At 39.3% G+C, this 11439-nt stretch overlaps 2 protein-coding genes across 3 annotated transcripts; one reads left to right on the forward strand and one right to left on the reverse strand.

Moving 5' to 3' along the window:
* Positions 1-2452: 2452 nt before the first annotated feature.
* Positions 2453-6101, forward strand: LOC111802639 (phosphatidylinositol 4-kinase gamma 5). 2 transcript variants are annotated; one of them, XM_023687073.2, is made up of 3 exons: positions 2453-2752; positions 2900-3066; positions 3527-6101. In XM_023687073.2, exon 3 carries the CDS (start codon positions 3816-3818, stop codon positions 5745-5747), a length of 1932 nt encoding a protein of 643 aa, XP_023542841.2. In that variant the 5' UTR covers positions 2453-2752; positions 2900-3066; positions 3527-3815; the 3' UTR covers positions 5748-6101. The 2 variants fall into 2 exon arrangements, with proteins under 2 accessions (XP_023542841.2, XP_023542840.2); XM_023687072.2 differs by lacking the exon at positions 2900-3066.
* Positions 6102-9668: 3567 nt separating this feature from the next.
* Positions 9669-11431, reverse strand: LOC111802640 (UDP-glycosyltransferase 89A2-like). The gene has a single exon (XM_023687074.2). The coding sequence runs from the start codon at positions 11414-11416 to the stop codon at positions 9986-9988; it is 1431 nt and encodes a 476-aa protein (XP_023542842.1). The 5' UTR covers positions 11417-11431; the 3' UTR covers positions 9669-9985.
* Between the last annotated feature and the right edge of the window lie 8 nt (positions 11432-11439).

Genomic DNA, 11439 nt, shown 5'->3' on the forward strand with positions numbered 1-11439 from the left:
AATAGCAAGTGGTTTGAGTATCTTAGTACGTAATCCCATAGTTAGAATCCAAAAATGCAAACACACATAGTCAAATATATATTTTAATCAATTAAATTATATGAATAAAAATTTAATTTCTAATCTTATAAAATAAATAAATAAATTTTTAATTTTTTTTAATTGACATAAACGAAGATATTTCATTGATTTTCTTGAGTTTATTGCTGGTAAAAAATAAATAATTGTTCACTATGTTTTTTTAATTTTTTTTATATTGTTTAGTAAATTTCAATTTTGATTAAAAAAATAAATTTATAGTATTAAAATTTTCGTAATTCTTGTACCAAATAGATTCATTCACAGTCATTTTTATCAATAAATAATAAGAAAAAAGTTATATATTTTTCATAATTATTTACCATTCAGAAATTCAAATATTTTTCTTAGGCGTTCTTCATATATATATATATATATATATATATTTGTTTTGCTTGCAATAATGGGCCTTGGGCCTTGGGCCTTCCACTTTTCGGCCTGTAGCGATAAAGCCCAATTTCAAGTTCAATAGATTTCTTAAAATTACCTATATACCCATTGTATTTAGGTAATTTAAAAAAAAAATTGAAATAATAAAATAGAGTAATAAAATTGAAATAATAAAATAGAATATTAAAAAAAAAAAGTGATAATTTTGATTTTATTTTTTCTATCTCCAATAACATCCTTAAAAAAAGTCTCTAAAACATATTTAAGCTTCAAATATTAATATTTTTAATTACATTAAAAACTATTTTTATTCTAAAACTTTAATTTTTATCCATATATTTAAAAAATGGTAATAATTTAGTTTTTGTCCTAAAAAAACAATATTACTCGGATTTATTGAGATTTCTTACCTAAATGGGTAAGATTTAATGTCCGAAAAGATATTATTTAAAAAATTATTAAATAATAAATTATAAACAAATAATTACTAAACTAAATAAAATAAATAAAAAAAACATAATAATTATTTATTTATTTAAACTCAACCTAACTTAAATAAATTTAAATTTAAAATATTAATCATTTTTAGTATTTAAAAAACTAATAAATAGGAATTTAATATATCTAGTCTACATTTATAAAATAGACACTAAAACCATGGGCAGACTCGAGAGTGTACTCTATTAAATTTATTACAATTATTTAATAAAATAATAGTAAATCGTATTTTTAAATTAAAAAAAAAAAGGTATTTATCCAGTCAGCTTTGTGTCTGTGTGTCTGTGTTAACTAATGAAGAAAACTGTGAGCGTGTATGCCGCGGTTTGGAAGAATCAAAAGACACGTGAGAGGATAATGCCTACACGTAGGAAATAAAATTTTGGAATTATTAATGAAATTATCGTGTCTTGAATTGGCAGCATCCTACGCGGAAACGCCACGTGGGATTCTCGTTCATGCGTGGACTCTGACTCAGCTGAACCGTCCCATTCCGGTTCGGAATTAAGGGGGAAAAAGCAAATAAATAAATAAATAAATCATTTTACGGTCAAATTGGAAGATGATGATAGAATTGACACGTCATTTTCATAACCAGCTGGCATGGCTTAAATAAAACGACTCTTTCTCAATTATGAAAAGGCCAATAAAACAACAATAATAGTAATATAAAATAGTTAAAGTAACACAAAAATACCAATGCACGACAAAATTCATATCAAGACAAAACGTTCGAGCCCTGAAATCATAATGCATGCTTATTACTCGTGGTATCTTGGAATTTATAAGTAAGAAACATTATCTTTGTTGGTACGAGGTTTTTTTGAAAAAACCATAATCAAAGTTACGAGAGCTCAGACTCAAAGTGAACAATATCATACGGAGATTCGTGATTTTTATTATATCTTCTTTATAATACTCATTGTTTTTTTCTTAGTTCTTATTTATTCGGTATAAGTGGATAATATGATTTTAAGATATTTTTTTAAATGTAAATGTCAAACAAAAAAAATAAAATAATAATAACAAAATAAAAATTAAGGAGATCAAATATTTTGGAAATGACAAGAAGGGTATATTTATTTAATTAAGGTAAGAAAAAGAAAAAAAAAAAAGAAGGAAAAAAGTAGATGGGGGCAATTTGGTAAATTCAATGGTGTTAAAATTGACGGTCAGATTGGGGCAGGAAACTGGGTAGTACAGAGAACTACAGATTCGAAAGGGCAAACCCAAAATAAGAAAACCCGCCCGGTCCGGTCGCTGATGAAACCAGGTGTCCCACAATTCGAGGTGACCTGCCACGTCACTAACGAATCTCTTATCTCCACGTCACCATCTCCTTTCATCGTACGGTCATTAATTCCAGCATCTCTCATCATCAACGGCTCTCCCCATCCCTTCCAGAGTGTTCGAATCTCAAAGGCCAGAGCAAGAGAGTGGGTCGGCATGTAACCAGGGTTAGTTGTTTTAACCTGGCTTCTCTCACTCGAGTTAAAGAGCGTTCACAGAGGACGGATTTCTGAGAGGCAAAACGGAGAATAAAAAGAAGAGAGATAGAGATAGAGGAAACTGTGAGAGAATTTGTATGTGGGTTTTGATTTCTCTCTTCACTTAGCTCGGATGATTCTTTGATCTGCCTGTTTCTTGGATTTGATATTGATTCATCGAAGGCCTCTCATTCTTGTGTTTGCGAAGCTCTGACGGCGCCGGCTCACGGATAGCGTCGATTTGGGTGGGGAATCTGATTACTTAATTTGTTGGATCTTGAAGGATCTATAGAATTCAGGTGAGTTCTTTTTCCGATTTCGAAGTTGTTAGTTTGTAATGCTTGTTTTGTTTGTGAGTATGTGTTGAATGAATGATGGTGTTCTATTTGTTCTTTCTTTCTGTTTACTTGTTTCTCATTGTTGAATTTCATTTCTCTGATCTCCAGAACGTCGTATTGAGCTTGGTCTCTTGTGGATCTTCTCTCCTGCCCCGAGGGGAGGGGGAGGGGGGAGGAGGTGCACCTTTCACAGATTTCGTTTAACTGTTGGAATTTGTTCTTGAGGGCGAATGAGGATCTCGTTCCGATCATTTGTTTGCTTACACGATGAAGTGGTTAGAGAAGAGATCCTTTTTCTTCTTCTTCTTCTTCTTCTTCTTCTTCTTCTTCTTCTTTCTCTATCACTGGGAGAATCTGTTTTTGGAGTCTTTGGCTCTGGGCCTTGAAATTTTATCGAGATGTTAAATTTCTATATAGGGAACACCGTTTTCCCTTCCTTTTATAAACTCAGAACAACGTGTAAGCTAATCGATGAATGTGTATTTCATCCTATCGGCCTTTTGTAACTATTGATTTTTTTATCTTACAATGAATTTGGGTTTCCCTGTAGAAAAGGGCCATAAATAATGCATAATTGAGTGTTCTTGGTGTATGCATTCTTTTGTCGAATCTCTAGCCCAGCTCTAGATATGGGGACTCTTATTTGAAAGTCTTCATTGGTTGTTAATTTTGTATCGATTTTATTGTTTCTTCAGGTCAATTGTTAATTTTGATTTCTTTGTTTTACTCCCGCAGATAATCAGGTGCTGTGAGTCTGGAGAAATGGATCTGTAGTTGTAGCTTTCGGCTGCATCTTTTTGTCTGTGGTGTTTTTGGATCTCAGAGCTTTGTTTCTTTGAAAAAGATGGCCGGAATTGATGCTTCTTCTATCAATTAATGATTATTCGGGGTCCTAGACTCTGGTTTCCTTGAACCAGCATTCTGTTTTGAGTTTGCAATTTTCTTGGGAGGGAATTCGTTTCTCTTCCTTGGCCATTTCAGTCGTTGGCTGCAAGCACGTCCTCCTTTTTTTGTTCATTGTTTAATGTCACGGAAGTTGGACAGTCCAGTTCAGACTCAAATGGCAGTTGCAGCACTCAAGAGCCCACTCAGCCGGGATTACCGTGCAAGAAATGGAATGGAAGAAAAGCTACCCGTTGGAAGGAGACAAGTTTTTGTCCAAACTGACACAGGATGTGTACTGGGAATGGAATTAGATCGCAACGACAATGCTCATACGGTGAAAAGGAGATTGCAGATTGCCCTCAATATTCCGACCGAGGAGAGCTCGCTGACATTTGGGGATGTGATTCTAAAGAATGATCTTACTGCCATTCGAAGTGATTCTCCTCTTCTTCTCACGAGAAATCTGATGCATAGAAGCTCATCTACTCCATGTCTCTCGCCCACTGGGAAGGATCTCCGACTTCGAGACCAGAGTGGACCTATTGAGATATTGGGGCATTCAGAGCGTTTTTCTGGCACGAGACGGTTGGTCAAAGAGATTGTGAAAGCTATTAAGTTGGGTATTGATCCAATTCCTGTTCATAGTGGGCTTGGTGGTGCTTACTACTTTAGGAATGGGAAAGGTGAAAGTGTTGCAATTGTGAAGCCAACTGATGAGGAACCTTTTGCACCAAATAATCCAAAAGGTTTTGTTGGTAAAGCTCTTGGACAGCCAGGATTTAAACGTTCAGTGCGTGTTGGGGAGACCGGATTCAGAGAAGTTGCAGCATATCTTCTTGACTATGAGCATTTTGCAAACGTGCCTCCGACAGCCTTGGTGAAGATCACTCATTCAATCTTTAATGTGAATGATTGGGTGAATGGTAACAAGCCTCACAAGAAGAAGTCAGTCAGTAAAATTGCTTCTTTCCAACAATTCATTCCACATGATTTTGATGCTAGTGATCATGGGACTTCTAGCTTCCCAGTTGCTGCTGTTCATCGTATAGGTATCCTAGATATCAGGATTTTTAATACTGATAGGCATGCTGGGAATCTCTTAGTTCGTAAACTTGATGGAATAGGAAGGTTTGGTCAAGTGGAGCTTATTCCTATAGATCACGGTCTTTGTTTGCCGGAGACTTTAGAAGATCCGTACTTTGAGTGGATCCATTGGCCTCAAGCGTCAATCCCATTTTCAGAGGATGAGCTCAAGTATATTGAAAATCTTAATCCGATCAAAGACTGTGAGATGCTTCGGATGGAGCTCCCCATGATTCGTGATGCTTGCCTTCGGGTTTTGGTACTCTGTACAATTTTTCTGAAGGAAGCTGCTGCTTGTGGTCTCTGTCTTGCTGAGATTGGTGAGATGATGAGCAGGGAATTTCGTAGTGGAGAGGAGGAACCCAGTGAACTTGAGCTAGTCTGTCTTGAGGCTAGGCAGATCATAGCAGAAAGGGAGCTCTGTTCTCCCGTTGATGACTGGGGCAACGATGAATTCCAATTCGACTTAGACTGCGAGGAGCGAGAATTAGATTACAACTCAAGTGTGGCAGCGGATCAGTGTTTGGGCTGGTCTCATTACCAGTTTGGTGGACTTGGAGGCATGCATGGCCGCAATCCACTCTCTAAGTTAGAGGAAAGCATTGAAGAAGAGGGAGAAGATAGTGCTGGGGAGGAGCAAGTAGAAACAGCAACCTTTCCACCTTCTGAACCCATTTCTGCTGTGACAAAGCTTTCCATGTCCCTCAAGAACACCATTCTGGGCGATAAGAACCAGAAACACCAGAAGTACCAGGTCTCAAAACCTGAATATGGATATATTACCAACACTTCTGCAGGGCACAGGAGTGCAAATGAGCAGTTTCCTCCAAGTGTCAGCTTTGTGAAGCTCGGTGATATGAACGACGAAGAATGGACACTGTTTCTGGATAAATTTCCAGAGGTGCTCCGTCCAGCATTTGCCAAACGCCAATCTGCAGCGCTCGGGCAGAGGCAGAGGCAGAGGCTTGGTACTTCTTGCCAGTTTTGAGATGATGAGATTCAGTATGTTGCTGTGATAGAGAGCTTTATAGTTTATTAAATAATAGCGCATTAGAATTATCGAAGTGATCGCGACGACTCACTATTAGGATTGGCTTGCATTGTGGGTTTTCATCCTCGACATCGAGCTACTCATAGTTGGAGCTCAGTAAGAGGAGCTTGCTGTATATATTCTTCTCATCAGCTAAGTGATAGTCTTGCTGGTAGAATTGTTTGTATTCCTTGGTATTTCTCTCCTACCCTTTCTTCCCCTTTGACTTGTGAACTTGTTTGATAAATAATTTGTATGCAACTTGAAACCCTCAAAAAGGTGCAATGTAAATAGGGTACTCTATGTTCTATACCTGCCTTAACTTGATTCTTTTATTCTTTTTTCCTTCTTCAGCCATACGCGATGTGCCAATATGATATCATTCTTCTTTTGTTGTTGACTCCATGTTCTTGCTGATTTCATGATTCTATCTATTTGGAGAATAATTTGGTTATCTTAAGGGTGAAACTTTCTGTAAGTTCAAATGCTGTTCTTCATAGTTGATGACCACCTTAGGACTTTTTTGGTTGTATTGCCTCTGTTTTCCTTTCAATACAGGTGGCTGCCGTCCATAGATTGATTATTTTATGCTCTCTTTCGTGCCGTCATGTCTGTGTCTCTCTTTTCTTTTTAATAATGCTTCACTAGTCATTGAACTTGTATAATTTGACAAGGACAGCAGTAATGTTTTCTTTTGTATTAGCTATTGGGGAAATGATTGAAGCCATTCTTTACTACATATAAAGAACAAACAAAGAAGGATCGCGATAATTAGTAAAGAAATATCATCGATCGTGTGGACCCCATGGATGAATTATTAGATTCCATGAAATATATCTTAGTGTTGGCTTTGTACCAAAACTTTTGAACTGTTCTTCCGTTCTTTAAGACTTTATCTCATCATCGATCCTATCGGATCGATTCATAGTCTCTTTTTCGATTTTTGGAAGACTGAGATAATGGAAACTTGAAGTTGAATGCTGTTAGTTGATTTGTGTGTGGTGAAAAGCTTGCTCTGTTGTTGTTGGAATTTCCCTTTTTTGATCAGGTTGAAGTTTGGTGCGCATACGCAATTCAGGAGTCACCATAGCTTGGATTAGCATGAAACTAATCAAGAAGTTAGGTTGAAAAATGGTGGAAGGGAAAGAAAAAGTGCGCATAGAGATTATAACAGGTGAAAGAAGGGATGAGGTGGAGCCAGATTTTGTGATTTGACCTGTTTTGTTTTTCTTGGTAGGCTGTCTATTTGGTGGGGGTCCTGTTTTGTTCTTTGAATTGGTTTGTAATCCAAGCTAAAATGATTCATAAAATAGGGAAGGAAAAGGATAGAGACAACTGTGGGGCTCGGAACCTGTTTTCCTCGGTCACAAGTTTTACGCAGGGGAATTATGTGGTGAGATCGGAGAGTGGAATGAAATATTATTTGTCAACGTGTGTAAATCTCTCCCTTAGATGCAGTTTAAAAATTGTGAGGTTGGCGGCGATACGTAAAGGGCCAAAACGGACAATATTAGCTAGCAATGAATTTGGGCTTTGAACCTGTTTTCCTTGGTCACAAGTCTTAAGCAGTCTCATACAACAGAAAATTTGAAGTCCTCGCTCCAATTCGGGGGAATTATGTGGTGAGATTATTGGTATGTGGTGAGATTATTGGTTAGAGAGGGGAATGAAATATTATTTACTAGCGTGTGGAAATCTCTCCCTAACAGATACAGTTTAAAAATCGTGAGTTTAACAGCGATATGTAAAGGGCCAAAGTGGACAATATCAGCTAGCGGTGGACTTGGACTGTTATAAATGGTATTAGAGCCAATCATCACACAGTGTGTCAGCGTGGACGCTGGCCCCGAAGGGGGAAGTGGACTGTTACAAATGGTATTAAAGTCAGTTATTAGATAGTGTGCCAGCGAGTATGCTAGCCCCAAAGGGGGTGGACTGTTATAAATGGTATCAAAGTCAGTCATCAGATAGTGTGCTAGCGAGGACGCTAGCCCGGAAGGGGGTGGATTGTGAAATCCATATTGGTTGGAGAGAGGAACAAATTATTTTTTTATAAGGGTGTGAAAACCTCTCTAGCAGACGCGTTCTAAAAATCGTGAGGCTGACGGCAATACGTAACGAATTAGAGTGAACAATATCTACTAGTAGTGGGCTCAACTATTACACATGTATAGAAAGAAACGAGAATATATTGGTCCCAACACAATTTGAAAGATTTTTAGAGGAATCATTCGAGCACGGTGACTTAGATAAAGTGGGAACAAAGTGTAAGGAATCTCAAATCTTGGTAGGAAATCTTCCAGTATAATATGATAACACGATTTATTAATCTACACTTCATCATATTCTTTTGAGTAAGATAAGAATCTTTTGAATAAGATAAGAACTCGAACCATCTCGAACGATAGCCCAAATGTAATTGATTAAAGGGCTACTGATATGACCTCTTGAAACAGTAGAAATACATATTATAGTTGAAACAGATCTATTTCTAACTCAACAGAAATAGTGATATGAACCTAGAGACATCAATCATACAATATATTTCAATTCATGACACATGGAAGAAAAATGAAGTTTCATGTTATAAATTTTGGGTGGATTACAATGGAGAGTTATTATATTTCATTAATGTATTTTAAGACTTTTTATTTACTCTAGGTTACAATGGTTAATTATGACAGTATGAATGTTACCACTCTTGAAATGGCTATAATAGTTTCATTTTGAGGCAAGCCAGGTATGCTGTATTTGTAAGTAGACTTAGAATAGTTTCATTTTGAGGCAAGCCAGGTATGCTGTATTTGTAAGTAGACTTAGAAAATATAATAAAAGAAGCATTTGTGCTTTTCTTTAGCCCATGACTAAGTTTCTTTGCAATTCTATGTAGTTTAGATTGCATGTAGAATCATTCAAGCTCGACATCAATCTTGCTTGTAGAGTGATTCGAATCTCAATCAAGTATTCTTGTCTTGAGGTATTTAATCAACAAGAATCATTCAAGCTAGACATGATCGATTTTGCTTGTGGAGTGATTCGAATCTCAAACAATGTTCTTGCCTTGAGATATTCGATTAACAAGGTAATCCGAATCTTACTCTCCATGGAGTGATTTCCACATATCAAATAGGGTCATTGGACTTGATTCTCAGCCAATTTAGAGCAAGTTCAGAGTCCGATCATGAAACTCAATCGACAAAAGGCATTTGTCGACATTTCTCAAGGCATTTGGCCAACTTGATTCTCAGCCAACCATGCCGAAAACAATCGACAAGATGATCAATCGTCCACCCTGCAACTTGCATGAATGAATAGAGAATCACTAGCCCGACAAACCGAAAATCGCGCTTCACCATGTCCTTGCTAAAAGTTTCTGCCTTGGGAGTTCTAAGGGGAACATTTCTTGGATATCTAAATCGGTTCATTATTGGTTTAAAGTTCATATAGCTCCATATATATCCACCAAAAGCCTCCCTATGATCAACGAGAAGTGTTTATATATTTACTATGAGGTTGATGTTTAAGTTTCTGTAACAATCCAAGCCCACCATTAGTAGATATTGTCCGTTTTGTTCTCCTCTCCAACCGATGTAGGATTTCACAATACACCCCCTTAGGAGTCCAGTGTCCTAGCTGGCACACCATTCGATTCCTGTCTCTGATACCATTTGTAACAGCTCAAGCCCACCACTAGTAAAATATTGTCCGATTTGGCCCGTTACGTATGGTGTCTTGGCTTCTTTATACTCAAAACTTCCTGCCTTCTTACATCCCGTCTCGCTTGAGATTACCCTAGCGTGCACTAGGATTCATGATACACTTGTAATGCATATGGAGATAACTCACTAGTGACAAGAGATAAGGTCAACATAGTAGATGTCGTCAGCCTCACAGTTTTAAAACGCGTCTATTAGGGGGAGAAGTTTCTACATCTTTACAAGGAATGTTTCGTTCTCCTCTTCCATCAATACGAGATCTCACACGGGAAATGTTTGATCTTCCCCCTTCTTTCATGAGATGGAAGTGAAAGCTGTTGTACCAACTCATGCAACTTACACAGTACTGATTCAAAGGACTCTGCTTTAGAATAGGATGCCTGAATCCCTCCAGTTCATACACTATAAGCATACAAACAACATACACTGATACAATGCTCTGGTTTCTATGGAGGATCGAAATATTACTCACAAAAGTAACTAGAAATTCCGACAAGGAAGCTGCTTCAGCTTGTCGACAAAGCCTCGCATGTCCTTCCAGGAGCTTCCATTACTCCTTACAGAGTCCACCGCCGCTCTCTTGAGCGCTCCTGCCTTCATTTTCTCCGGACAGTCTCCGCTCAAAGACATAGCGATCACTTTCCCCAACTCATCAGAATCAGGCACCGAGTTCGCCCCCTCACACACGCGCACCGCCACCCCCATGTCGTCCACCAATAGCTTAGCGTTCACGAACTGGTCCGCCTCCATCGGCCAACCCAATATCAGCACCCCCGCCGTTACGCTTTCAAGCACCGAATTCCACCCGCAGTGACTCAAAAACCCCCCGACCGCTCGGTGGTTCAATATCGCCACTTGTGGAACCCATTCCTTCACCACAATTCCCCGATCCGACACCCGATCTTCGAACCCAATTGGTATTTCATTACACCCACCAACTGTTTGATTAAATGTCTTAACCACCCACACGAATCGAGCGCCGCTTCTCTCAAGCCCGGAAGCCAGTGCCTCCATTTGCTGCTGATTCAGCTGCTTTTGACTCCCGAAACAAACGTAAAGCACCGAACTATCAGCGCAGCCATCGAGCCATGTGAGTACCTCCGAGGTCGAATCACGAATTGAGCTACGCCCATCGGCTGCGCCGATGAGATTTAGCGGTCCGATTCCAAACACACGCCCTTCGCCATTCAAATCCCTGAAGTGCTCCAAGAACTCACCCTCCAATGTCTCGAAGGAATTGAAGACGCTAACCCAGCATGATGTATTAGCCAACGCGTCGTCCCTTAATAAATCCCAATCCGGGTTCGAATCCTGGTACCGCTTGATTAACGACGGTAAATGGTCCTTTTTGAAGGAGGGGGAATTGGGGATTTCGTTGAAATGGAAGACAGGGGAAGAACGGAAAAGGTCGGTTTTAATGTGGAGCCAAGAGTAGTGAAGAACATTGACGAGGAATGCGCCGCAGGAGTAGTAAACGATCCTGGGGATTTGAAGGTGGTCGGCGAGGTGTTGGGTCCAGCCGAGGAAGGAATCGGAAATGATGGCGGCGGGAGGGGCGGGGTGGGAGTTGAACCAGTGGACGATCGGGTCGTGGAGTTGGCGGAGGGCGACCATGATGGGGAAGTTGCCGTGGTTGCCGATTTGGCTGACGTGTTCGGCACCGGCGGGGAGATTGGGGTGCGCCGGGAAGGGAAGGACGAGAGTGTGAATTGAAGGGTGGGCTTGAAGAAGGGGCTGAAGGAGGGGGAGGTTTTTGGGGGTAATCAAGACGGTGATGGTGAAGCCGCCATGGGAGGCTAAATAATGAGTGAGATCGAGGAGTGAGATCATGTGGCCTTGAGCTGGGTATGGAAAAACCAGAAGGTGGGGAGTGGTGGTCGACGGCGGCGGCGGAGGCGGTGAAGACGACATCTTTTCAACGGCGGCGAAATGAG

This window comes from Cucurbita pepo, chromosome 9 (genome assembly GCF_057944985.1).
Source record: "Cucurbita pepo subsp. pepo isolate OVF chromosome 9, ASM5794498v1, whole genome shotgun sequence".
Lineage (NCBI taxonomy): Eukaryota > Viridiplantae > Streptophyta > Magnoliopsida > Cucurbitales > Cucurbitaceae > Cucurbita > Cucurbita pepo.

Coding starts and splice junctions, on each gene's coding strand:
- LOC111802640 (XM_023687074.2), bottom strand. CDS start 11,416: ATGTCGTCTTCACCGCCTCCGCCGCCGCCGTCGACCACCACTCCCCAC.
- LOC111802639 (XM_023687073.2), top strand. CDS start 3,816: ATGTCACGGAAGTTGGACAGTCCAGTTCAGACTCAAATGGCAGTTGCA.